Source organism: Puntigrus tetrazona, chromosome 7 (genome assembly GCF_018831695.1).
Source record: "Puntigrus tetrazona isolate hp1 chromosome 7, ASM1883169v1, whole genome shotgun sequence".
NCBI lineage: Eukaryota > Metazoa > Chordata > Actinopteri > Cypriniformes > Cyprinidae > Puntigrus > Puntigrus tetrazona.
In genome coordinates, this window is record NC_056705.1 from 17,370,634 (window position 1) to 17,384,139 (window position 13,506).

At 37.7% G+C, this 13,506-nt stretch overlaps 1 protein-coding gene across 6 annotated transcripts in view; it reads right to left on the reverse strand.

Moving 5' to 3' along the window:
• Positions 1–3,823: 3,823 nt before the first annotated feature.
• Positions 3,824–13,506, reverse strand: part of LOC122349684 (amyloid-beta A4 precursor protein-binding family A member 2-like) — a 71,592-nt gene continuing 61,909 nt past the window's right edge. For 3 of the 6 annotated variants that reach the window (XM_043245819.1, XM_043245820.1, XM_043245818.1), the window contains 5 exons: positions 13,341–13,421; positions 11,781–11,820; positions 10,822–10,967; positions 5,012–5,047; positions 3,824–3,970 (listed from right to left, as the gene is read on the reverse strand). In XM_043245819.1, coding sequence (XP_043101754.1) covers positions 3,839–3,970; positions 5,012–5,047; positions 10,822–10,967; positions 11,781–11,820; positions 13,341–13,421 — 435 coding nt within the window. In that variant the 3' untranslated portion in view covers positions 3,824–3,838. The remainder of the gene's footprint in view (positions 3,971–5,011; positions 5,048–10,821; positions 10,968–11,780; positions 11,821–13,340; positions 13,422–13,506) is intronic. The other 3 variants (XM_043245821.1, XM_043245823.1, XM_043245822.1) reach the window with 3 other exon arrangements.

Consider the following 13,506-nt stretch of genomic DNA (forward strand, 5'->3'; position numbering starts at 1 on the left):
AGAGAACCCAGCTAAACACATTGGTGTCTGCATAAAAGCTTCGGTGCCTGGAAAAGCTGTTTATATGCTGCAAATCAATGCGGCAGAACTATGGATTTCATTTTCGCTAGGTGATTAAATTTAGTGGATCTGCTTTCGCTCGCCAGTGTATATTGTCGTGTTCTCCTTTCTGGGGCTGAATTTACACGTTTTGGAAGCGATTTCCATAACCGCCAGCTATCGTCGCGCTGTACTGTGTTTGCCGATGCTACTGTGATAAACTGGCTGGCCTAACGCTGCTGACTTGCTATTCAAATCTTGAAAGTAATCTTTCGTGGAGAAATGAAAGAAAATGCATCGGACAAAACTGTGCATCGAACGATAGAATGTAAGAAGGTACGATGAAAAGATTCACTCACTTCTAATGACTTTATTGGCTTTTATTTAAAATTACCCCTCGAGCGCGACATGTCCTGAGTAGGGATCATCCACAGCATCTGACATGTCGTCTTTAACTGATTTTCACGAAACATGTTGATCAAAATATTCGGGGGCTTATGCGTACAAATCGATCTGAAAAAGCGCTATGTTAGTCGAACTTGCCGGAAAGAAATTGTAGACCTCAAGCAGGGCTGAGGGTAAATTTGGGAGGATAACAATTTCTTGAATATGAAATAAATTGTGTGTTTACATAAATGAATAACTGAAGACAGTATTCTATGAGTTTAGAAGAAAATGAAAAAATCTATAAACAACTTTCGTTGCTCTTGCAGGCTGCCTTACACTCATTGGCACGAAAATGTAATTGAACGGCAGCTGATGAAGAACAACTTTGCAATGCGAAGGAAGTGTTGTGAGGAGAGTAAGGTCGACAGAAGGCTGGGGATTATGTGAAAGCTGCAGCCGAGAGTACTGAGCTATTCATGAACCCCGGGTAGTAATGTGTCGCGTCTGCTATACACTACTGTTCAAAGATTTAGTCGTCGACACAAAGTTAATAATTTAATTCGGCAAATGCGTCCAGAATAAACGCGAAGATATTGCAATGTTGCAGAGCTGTTCTGTTTCTATTCTTTAAAGAAATCCTGAAAGAAATGTTTCTTTCAGGTGAAACAAAGACTGATTTCAACGTGTAATGAAATGTAAACACTAAGTAGAAATAAATTAAATTACAACAATAGTTTCAAAGGCTGTTAATCGCTGGAAAAGCTCTGCAGTTATTAATTACGCAATAAAAATTACAATTATGTTATTATAAAGAATAATGTCGACTGCAATAATCTGTTTTTATTATGGTGGAAGTGATTTAGTTGATGGTTGAACGATTTTGAAAAATGCTGAAACGTGAATATATAATAATATTACATAACATTTGAAGCAGAATAGATGTGTCATTAATTGACCACACTCATGTCATCCCAAGCCTATAAAATTTTGTTCATCTTTTGATAATCTGACCCTGCATGTTCAAAGCATAGCCAAGAGACATTGTTAAGGTATCATCAACTGATGTTCCAACATTTGCAAACTATATTCTGCACAAAACAAGATCACTGTTTAACCATGTCCTACTGGCCAAGACCCATATGACAGGTCGAAATATGTTGGTATTTACAAGATAATCAAAATCTTGGGGAACTGAAGACATGAAGCGTATTAAATGCAGTACAATTTTTGGTGTTTACCTCGAGTTTCAATCTGCGGCTGATGAAACATTTTCCTGCCATCACTAACACCCATTCGAAAAATAAATACGTAATAAGCATTTTAAGTTTTAGTCTGAAAGCGAAATTATATTTACGCGCTGACTATCAGCTTTGAACTGGTAATACATATAGTTATAAAGAAGCGGCGTTCACGCATCCTCGAACAAATAAATGACATGTCATTTGTACTGTTTCTTGACGCCGGCACAGTCTGGCGATAGCATGGCATCGCGGCATCTTACTGTCAGAACCACAATATTCGATATCGGCAATGTACAGATAATGCATGGCGTTCATCAGCCTCATTGTCTCTATCAAGCAACCAGAAAAGTCGCAACCTTTTTCTTGACGGCTTATTACACCGAACTGGAAGTTAAGACTGTGTTTTTAATCCCCGTTGAGCGACTTATTATCGCTCTGAAGTTACGTGTATTGCAGTTATCAGCGTAGAAATTCTGGGCATGTAGTCTCTTAAGTAAAACCATGGAGTAACCTAATCTGATAATGATGCCGTAAGAAAGTATTCATATAAAAATGTTGATATCAATATTCGATGATATTGCATTTTATGTATAAAGGGTAATATCATCGAAGCTGAAAATTAATCTCGGCAACATTCGACCGATATAAAATATAATGTAAAGTTTCATTTTTCCTCTCTTCTTTTAAGTATAGCGTAATATGCTGTTTGTGTTTATTCAAAGGCTTGCAAAGCTAAATGTCGAGATACAGAGATATTTTATAAGTAACACTCATTTCAGCGTAATACATTTATTTTATATACATCTTTGCGGATGGCGTTGCGCGTCCCGCTGACTATGTGATTGCCCATGTTTACATTGCGAAAGACCGGTGAGCAGTTGTATTTCACTTTGTGTTGCACAGTGCTGCATCTGTGTTTGTCATTGTCATGATGTTTAAATCCCGTTTTATTTCCACGTTGGCGTCTACAAAATCTACATAGTCGTGCCATATTTTGTCGCTGCCAATGTCATTACCAACGGCAATCGTGTAGTAAACAAGCAGGAAACAAAGATGAATGAAGTAATTCAATATGCAGTAAGGCTGCATGCGTTCTGCAAATGTAATGTTTGGCGTCGCCTCGAGCCATATTTTTCAATGCTGGGCTGTTCCATTTTGGTTCGTGAAACTTTCATGTGCAGCCAAGCGAAACGTAGATGGTTGTGTTCTTAGCTGAGTAGGCAAACAGAGATTTGATCTCGCGAGCCCGAATGTGTGAAATCAATACGGCGCAGCGAGCACTGTAATAGTCTGTAACAACCAATACAGGCACTCGCGGTGGATACCGGCGGTGAACGAACTTTGCATTGCAACGCCAACGAAAATGTCTGCGTGCCGGCACCATCTTCCACTTTCACTGTAACCACTTTCAGAACTCGCCGCACTGTGCAAAAGCTACACGCACGGCGATACCTTCGGGGTACTAATGTACCATTAAACGTAACTAACAGCAGCATATGCTTACAGTAACACTAGTGTGGAAAAGGAGGAGCTGTTGACTGTACGGCGTGTAAAATGTGCAGCTGGAGATTAAGCACAAAGCCTGTAACCATCATTAAGCTCTCCATCACTAGCAACTGTCTACAAGCCTGATCATATGCACAGCTCTTCTCTCGACACACACACACATTACGTGTTTTACGTCAGTTGTGTAACAAAAGGTTATGTAATATATCTGAGGATTCTCTTTGCATAAATATTTCACCAATCCAAATAAGATTTATTTCCTTTTCTCCAAATATGATTTATAATTCATAATGTTTACTCTATATCAAATTTTCTATGAGAATTCAGCCATTTTGCCTCAATATATAATCAGCTAACAAAAAGCTTTAATAAATGGTTTGATACAGTACACGTAGCAATGATTTGAATAATAATAAAAATAATAAAGAAAAGGAAAACAGTCCAAAAACAATAGATATTAATAATGTTATGTATTTTTATAATAAATAAAACAAAACAAGATAGAATAGAAAACAAAATAGAATAAAATGGAAACATATATTTAAAAAATTTATATTTTAAAAATATTTATATGTTTTTTTGGGGGTTTACATTCAGATGTAAGTTAATGGCTTATTCTTATGTGCTTCCATTAACTCTTCCTTTTTTGATTGATCTTTTTTGATTTATTTTGAAACCTTCACCACTAGGCAGCCGCATGAACTCACCTGGGTGTCTGCATTGAGCACTTTGATCCTTTGAGTTGAGATGAAAAGATCCACCTCCGTCAAAGTCTGAACGTCTCCCTCTGGACTCTGCTGACAAAAAAAAAAAAAAAAAAAAAAAGCAAGAACAAAAATATGAAACACTACCCCCGACCTCCAAGAGGTCACAATTCCATAACTCACAATGGCTCATGAGAAGACCTGAAGACAAAGCGCAACCTCTCCAACCCCCAATGAAAGCATTTTAAATGCTTATTCATAAATCATGCACTAGCATAAGCTTGTCCACATGGGAGGGCTATGCTTAACCTTTGTAAATTGCATCATTAATAGCCCAAATGGGAAACAATATGGTATGCTTGGGTGCAAAGAACATATGGATCGGAAATGTGAAACTACATTGGTTGTCGATAGTACAATTAATAATTGATTATTGCTGGGTAATGGTGACTAAGTGCGTTGCACAATCAAAACAGTTCAAAACATTTTTCAAAACACCTCAAAGCCTGAGAAACACGGCGAGGTAATCAGGCCAAGAGACAAATAATCACTGGGTATACAGCCCCCTGTGATAAGTAGAAGCCATGCAGAGGATTGAAGTAATGAGATGATTGACACTAGAGAGCGAGTGAAAGAGAAAAAAGAACGAGACCCATTCGGTGCAGTGAGGTGGAGAGCAGGGTGATGCAAAGACAGACGGGTAAATACATGACACAATGGCGACACTTAACCAGCTGTCAGGCTGTCTCAGAGTGCCAATCATTTACCTGTCAGTACATTTATGCTCAGATTCTTGCTTTTGTTTTGTGCTACTGCAATAAGAAACGGTAGTACACGTGAATTACTATAGCTACATTTTATACAGGGTTAAAAGCGCAGTCTGCGTGAAACGGCTTTCAAATTTAGACTCCATATCTTCAAAGGTTTATGTGACTCAGTCGCAGCCCAGAAGTAATAGTTAGTTAGACTTTATGAGGCCCTCACAGATCCCAGACAGCCAGATCTAAAGTTTCACTTCATAATGGTATGAACCAAAACTCATGAACGTTACACGGGTGATGAACACAGACATGGAGTAGATGGTTAAGAAAAGGCATGTTCTGCTTCTGTCTTTCTTTTTTTTTTTTTACACACCGCCTTTTTCTTGATTTTGGCTGCCTTCTGTACCCTCTGGAAGACGTTCAGGACAGTACAGGGGTCGTCACACACGGGAGCAGCAAAAAGGCATGAAGGTAAAAAAAAAATACATTAAAAACAGGCAAAAACATATAAATAACCAAACACAAAGTCTGCATGCCATGTATGGCATGTCTGTTCTTTGTACACAAACACAAACAAACTCAGAATGCAGCAACATCTCCCCCTGCACACACATACATACAGAGAGCAAATCATAGGACATGCAGATATGGGTTTAATAGCTATTACCGTACATTGAAAGCCATAAACAGAAAATAACGTATTTTATGCAATTGACATTTCTCAACATAATAAGAAAAATGTCTATTTGTATCCAATAAGATATGTTAGTCCTCTTTCAACATAAGCAGTCATTACTTTCAATAAATGTCATATTGTTATAGTTGTGTGATTCATCACTGACACTAGATTCATTGTCAGAATCTCACAACAAATGCAGCCTAACACCTCAGTTTATCAAGCTGCCATATTATGACTGCAGGGAGAACAACAGCTGTCATAGTGGACTGACTGGATACCGTACAGTGTTTACTACTGTACAACAACAAAACGATACAGGAAAATGTTAGTAATAAAAGGTTAGGATAATTTTTCTCAACAATGTCAGATCATAAAAATAGCCAGATGCAGTAGCAATGCAATAACAATGTTCTTTTTGTAAAAGAAAAATATATAAATAAATGATTGTTTTAAATTATTTTATTTTGCAGTAAAATTATATTTTTATAGATTGGAATTAAACGGCATAATGTATATACTGTTCATAGCATATTATTTAAATATTTGTAATTATCTTTATGTATTTTTTATCATTTTAATTGTAGTTATTTATTCTTATCATTTTCGTTAGTTTTTTGGCAACACTTCACAATAAGGTTTAATTTGTTAACATTAGTCAATGTATTAACTAACACGAACAAATTATTACGTTCCTTATTAATCTTTGTTAATGTTAGTTAATAAAAATACAGTCGTACATTGTTAGTTCATGCTACCTCATAGACTCCATTAATGGTATAATGAACATGCAATATAAACGGAGATAAATAAAAGAGAGAAGGTTAGAAAGAGGAAAAACACCTCTATCTATACACACTCATAAGAGCCCACTCATTATGAGTCTGATAGCGTGTGAGAGTTCTGATCCCATTCAGTTCTTTCTATCTCTCTCTCTACCTTCTTCCATCTAACTGAGGCACAATCATTTGAACTGCTCTCATCTCTTTCTGGCTGAGCATCATATGCACAACTACTTCTTTACTGTCATTTCTGCTGCCAACATGCCTCATCCTCCACTGGCAGAGGCGAGAGAGAAAAGAGGAGATAAATCAACAGCACGAGAGGGAAAAAGCTTGAAAGTCAAGGGGAAATGAGACAGTGAACGTGTGGGCGATGAATGTTGCATAAATACTGCATCAATCTGGAGGCTACAGGGATACACTTCAAAAAAACATTAGGCTTTTTTTTTTCTGTTTCTTGCCTAAAACAAAAGAAATGGCTTCATCTTGCCAAAGAATGTGCTGCAATTTTGTTGGCTTAGGTACTGCTCTTATTATTCAGAGGAGGCGAGAGATACTGGTGCCAGACTGAGCTATGGCCAGTGTTTCTCAACTCGGTTTTATGTACCTTCATGGATCAAGTACCCCTTTATTGACACAAACATCAGAACTGCGTTTTCCTTTTAATTCATACAAGTAAGCACTAAATATCACATGAGTGAACCCAAAATGTTTTCAAATTGGCAAAACACTTACATTATGGGTTCTATGTGTTATGATCTATATGATTCAATAGCATATTTTGGTATCATAAGTTGTGTTCCTTTGTTTCAAATCATGCAAAAAGTAACAGCAACACTGTTTATTTTAGGCTGGTCCACTTAAAGGAATATAGTTTACCCAATAACTGAAAATTGGCTAAAAATGTAATGCGCTCAGGCCGTCCAAAATGAAAATGAATGAGAGATACAAAGAAATGTAGCACTGCATCACTTGCTCACCAGTGGATGCTCTGCAGTGAATGGGTGCCATCAGAATAGAGTTCAAACAACTGATAAAATGATCACAATAATAAAAAATATAGCTATTTGTTATAAGCAAATCCATAACAACATTTTTAATTTGTATTTTATGAGCCTTCCATACATAATATTACTTCTTCCAGGTAAAAATATCTGAATCAGGAGAAAATATGCAAAGGTCAAGCACTGCTGACAATCAAAAACAGACCAAAGGGGATGGTCAGAAATTACAGCAACATTTTAAACTGATATGACGCTTTTATCGGCCTCTTGGCACCCATTCACTGTGGAGTACAAGTTGGTGAGAAAGTGGTATAATGCTACAATTCTCCAAATCAATTCTGATAAAAAAAAAATGAATTCATCTACATCCTGGTCAGGGCGGTTGCACATTGAAGAGTAAACAAACAGAAAAAAACAATAGGCTCTTTTAACTGTAGTTGGAACCTAAAGCTACAATAACGAACATCACAATTTCTCCCATTCAATTTTATACGAGTGAACCGTCTTCTCCCCTCTGGGTGTGAGTACACCTGGTTGGAAATCACTGCTTTAGAAGTGCGTCGAGAAAAACACTGTCCTCGGGCTCTGCGCTGACATACTGCTCACTCAGCTGAGGACAGACACATTATCATCTGCAGAGTGGAAGAGCAGATGTGTGGGTGCATGAACGTCAGAGATACGGAAAGGATGGAGGAAAAAGAGAGGAAAAGAGAGAAAGGAGGGAGGACTGTGCAACTCATCTCAACTTTTAAAAATCTAGACACATAATAATAGCAGGGATGGAGAGGATAAGGAAAGAGTGTGTTGCCATGGTTTCATTTTGAAAGGCTTTTAAAGGTGGCAGGCAAGAAAAATGTCCGGATTGGCCCTCGGCAAAGGGAACAGAAGGTGGTCGGGAACACTAGAAGCCAGGGTGGAAGCTGAAGCTATGTTATGATTGAGAAGGTCTCTATACTGTCGAAGTCCAGTTAAACAAGCAAAATGTATTCATGAAGAATGCTCTAGAAACACAGACATCACCTGAAACTTACAAGTTATTATATTAATGATTATAAATATTACATTTATTTTATATGTGTAGCTTGTAAACAATGCTCAGTTGGTACCAAAGGGCCCAAAATGTGCCAACAAATTATCACCAACACCATTACACAACCAGCAGGAGCTGAACCATTGATACACTACAGGATAGATCCATGCTTTCATGTTGTTTACAGCAAATTCTGACCCTACCATCTAAATGCCACAGCAGAAATTGAGACGTGGCAACCTTTTTTCAGTTTTTTATTGTCCAATTTCGGTTTGCCTGTGTGAACTGTACGCCAGAGAATTTAAAAGCAGTATTCAAGTAAGAAATGTCTTCTTATTAAAGCTATTGAAAGCTTTTATTTAATTGTTCTGCCATATTATCAGCGTAGATAGCACTGGTATGTGTTTTAGCATAAATTTGTGCGTATTTGAAAATGAACTTTATTTTGAACTGATGTCTTTCTGGTATTGTATTATTTTTAGTGTGAATGGAGAAAAGCACACAGACACATTCCTATTCTGAAAAAGTGGGCGGGAGAATGGCAGCTCATTTGCACTTAAAGAGAGGAAAAAGCAGGTTTCTGCTTCCACTAAAAAAATTGGCATGGTATAATAAAGTGATAATTTATTTGTTAAGTATTATTGACTGGAACTTCATAGACAAAATTGGGGATGACCGAGACTTATATTACATCTTGTAAAAAGAGACATAGGAACCCTTTAAGATCGCTGAATACCTTGTAAAGTTCACTCCACAGAACTCTACTGTCCGCTTGGAACATACCCTGAATAAATTCACTGACAGAGACACTGGGCAGGCAGAGTGAATAACTGAGAGGTTGTAAATACTTATTTTATGTACCTCTGTATTACACTGATACAAGTGAGTGATCCTGCCGTCCTGAGGCACATTCCCAATCCTTCATGCTCACCATCGGTCTATGTGCACCCAGCTGATAAATAGTGTGTATGCGTGTCTGTAGGTTTGTGTGCTTGTCCTTGCCACAGGTATGTGTTTCTAAATGTGGAGCAGCTTAGTGGGCCACTGTGGAGCACTGTGTAAAACAGACTGCCAGCTGTTGACCAGGATGACCACAATGACGCATCACTGCAGTTACAACAACTTAAAATAACATTCAATACAAGAGGGAACTATGCAAAGTAATGATAAAAGACATTTGCCAAAAGACACCACACTAAAAAAAAGTAATACTATTGTACTATTTTTGGATGTGTGTGGCAAAACAATGGTACTATTTTTTGTACTATGGGACATGAATATTCTTATCATTCGCCATCTGATACCATCAAAGTATCCACAAGACCAGACAGCAGTAATTATAAACTTCACAGATGCTCCTTTCAAGAATAAATGTTCTTACTTAGCCAAAAGTTGCATATTCTTGATGCATTCAAATTTTACGCTTCTACAGCATGTTTCCATTTCTTATATTCAGACGCACTACTCTGGAACCGCGTCTGTCCTAAAAAAAGCTAAATTGAAGTATATCAAGCATGAGTGGAGCCAGGCAGTCTGAAACTGATTGAGACACGTCGTGCACAGCATATTTAAGTTAGGACAGCAGCTTCTCACATGGCCTCGTGAGACTCCCATTGCTGAGTGCAGAAAGGCATGAAACAACTAATACTGAATTGACAACTCAACCATTACTTTCTGCCCCAATGGAGTACCAATAATTAAAGGAAAAGTTCACCCAAAATTAACATTTTGTCATAATTTACTCACCCTCGTGTCACTCACTCTGTGAGTTTCGTTCTTATGCTATACATAAGAAGATATTTTGAAGAATGCAAGGGCACATACAATCAATCCTATTGACGTCCATAGTATTTCTTTTCTTTTATTTTTCTTTTTTGTTCAAAGACAAACAAATAAATACAAAGATTTAATGAGAAGAGGGTGAGTAAATGATGACAGTTCTAATCTTTGGATGAACTATTCCTTTAACAGGACAATAAATAGATGTTTCATTCTGGCAATATGAATCATCATCTGCTACTTAAAAACACACACACAATTTAGAGTGCTAATTAACTGCTAATTAAGGGTATCTCAAAACTTTTTGGGATTTTGTTGATAATACATTTTGCTGAGGGTGTTTTTGTGGTAGTTCCTTGGCTGGTTTATGCTTGTTTATGCTTTTAATATTCTTCATACTCAGTGCAAACATTAGCTGACAAAAGTGGCAGAAATTGGCCACCTGCCTCCAGTAGCATTTTTAACCCTATTAAATATGTGTCATTTTTTATCTACAATTAGAATGAGGTAGTATAGTGCTATTAGCATTCAAATGAAACCAGTATAAACAACATCAATTTGTCTGCAGAGGTGGCATTAGATGCTGCATCTAAAGTGGCATATTTACACAGACAATTTAGTGCAGCTCACCACAAGCTCTCTTAAAACACAATAAATTCACGTGAATTTTCCATGTAACATGGCAACAGGAGGTCTTTCATGCTTAACCAAATGGGAGGAAGAGGGATTACATTTCTACACCACAGAAAATAATCCTATAACTACTGATTAGTCAAAAGTCCCGGGTGTAAACAAACAAATCTCATCTCATCTAATTTTCCACAGAGAAATCTGCATCCGCTTCGTCCAAACATCTCGCTTGAGAGCCACACCAAAATAAAGTAGAAATACAGAGGTTCTAGGGTTCTGTACCTTGACCCGGCTCACTGCCTCCTGGGCTTGCATCATCCTGATGTTTTTGGATGGATTTCTCTCCGACAGGAGCTGAGTGGAGCCGAGGTAGTTGGCGGCGAAGATAATCCCATCAATGAGGTCCTCAGGCTCACAGGGACCCGGCACTGTTAAAGGGAAAGCGTTGAGAATTCATTATTAAGGCTATTTGTTGTGTTGCCACCTCCTCTGTGGACCACCTCGCAGTGACTGATAAGGTGTGTGAGTGTGAGCTTATCAGGGAGAAAAGTTGCATGCAGATGACGTGTGAATGAAAGTGTGTGCGAATATGTGTACGTTCTCAATTCCATCCTACTGTGAGGGCTGATAAAACCGCAGACACTGAAAAGTGGGAACGAAGGTGGCCACATGAGGAAAAGCAGGGTGTTCAGGGAGTATTCTGCTTGTGTGATATGGAAATGTGGACGTCATGACACCCACCAAGGGACGCATTATGCTGTCATCATTCAGGCGCAAGGTTTAAATGTGACAGAACTCTATCCTTTTAATAGAAAGCAGAATTTGTTCCCAAAAGCAAGGCATGACAGCAGCAATACATTCTCAGGCTGCCGTAAACCAAAAAATAAGCTTGTGGTCAATCGATTGTACTGCTTTTTCGGACCTCTCCTTCGCTTCCTGCTATAGTTTGTGAGCATTCTCTAGCTGAGCATCCACTAATGCGCCCTTATATTAGCAAACATGACTCCTCTAATTACTGTCTCACCACTGCAACCCATTAAAACAGCTTACAAATTCTGCTCGCATTTCAGCATGTAAATCCACGGAGACATAATGCTTTCTCCTGCGCAGCCCTCTAATCTCCTCACTCTGAGTTGGTTTGGTGAATTTGATTTGTTTTTGACTTGATTTAATTGGAATAGAATGAAACTTTTGGGGCAGATTATCAAATGCAGAAAAATAAAAGATAGGAGTTTGCTTACCATCCACAAAGCTGGGAAATGAGGCCGTCTTCTTTGTTGGCTAAAACAGAAACATAGATGTATGAAAGGAGTTTGATGTACAAACTAAAAGGAAAAAACTATTTCTGAATGACACATTTTATACAGCCAATTATAATAAATATAACAATATAATATACACATATACATAATTAAACTGATTGTCTTTGTAAGTTTAGTAACTGAATCATTCCCTAAAACAATTTGCTCAAAAACGCTGATTTGAAATAAACTGATGAATTTGTAGCATAATGTACAATATAGTAAGAGCAATATGCTATTTCAAATTCAGAAACTATTTGGACATATTTTGAGCATGATCGTGCGATATTGCTTAACGTCAAAAACTCTAATATTGTAATGTCATCATAAAAACACTGCCAAACAGGCTAGTATTAGTAAATGAACACTGGAAATATAAATGTAAAACACCTATGCTTTTCTTTATTTGTAAATCTAATAAAATAAATAACCTAACACTCAAATGGAAACCCTGTGACTGTGGACGTGGCTCATTTGATCAGAATACAAATTCCTGTCAGTCATTCTGAAGTGGCTCTTTGCAGGACTGTGCTGAGAGCTGTAAGACATAGACAAACCATCAGAAGAAGTAATAGCCATCATTTTACAGCAGAGCCATCCAAATGGAGGTTATGCTTCGAGAGGCCTTCATTAAATGCAATCTAAGGACTCAAAAGCTCCCTCAGCCAAGGTAATTAAATGTGTTCAGAGGTAGTAAGGCAAGACAGAATACTGCTTTACATGACATAAGGAGGGACTGTACAGCAAGGGATGTGTACAAACAGAATTCCTCTGGGTGAATACTTTGTGGGTTATTACCATCATTTTTTGACTTACTGTGCGAGTGTTACCTAACTTGCAGAATAACATATTTATGCGAAAATGAATAGAAAAAAACTTTTTAATAATTATGGCTGTGAACGTTTCAAGAAGGTTTAACAATGAATATTTTTGATACTCATGACCCTAATTCACAAATTCTCATTTTTCACTACCTCCTACATGTGAAACATTCAAAAGGCAATTTTATACAAAAAAAAAAAGCTTGTGTTGAGAATGATCTAAAAAATGACCTTGGCAGAATGCTTGGTAGCGCTATAAAACATGTTTTGAACACCTATTTGGCGATTCTGAGTAACTGCCCAGACGAGGTCTCATATTTTATGGCTCTTACATTCAGGCTGCGAAGCTCTTATGGAGGTTACATTCATGCATAAAGAATGTGCAGAGAAGCAGCTCAAGGCTGAACTCCCTTCTGTCTATGTAAATACAGTAGATCCAGGGCAGAAAAGGGCAAAGCCAATTATTTTACTATATCAACACATGAGGGAGGATGGTGGCAAGCTAGATTTGCTGAGAAAAACAATGAAAAATTGTCTAAGTAAGTAAGAGAAATGTGGCATTAATGAGACGACGGGCTGACACTGGCTAAAATAGCTCTGATGGAAACATGGAGTGATTATGTGGGGTGCATACTGTCAGATATTGATTGGTTAATGTGCTGTATGATTACAAGATCACCTCAGGGACATTGTTGTTCTCCAATGGTCCATTGAGATCAGACCGCTGCTGCTTCCTTGGCTGTTCTGCGCTATTAGACACCTAGAAAGAATTTCAATTGGAAGAAAAATGAGTGACACATGAGTGGAGAGTGAGATCTGACATGTACAGAGGACAAAAAAGACAC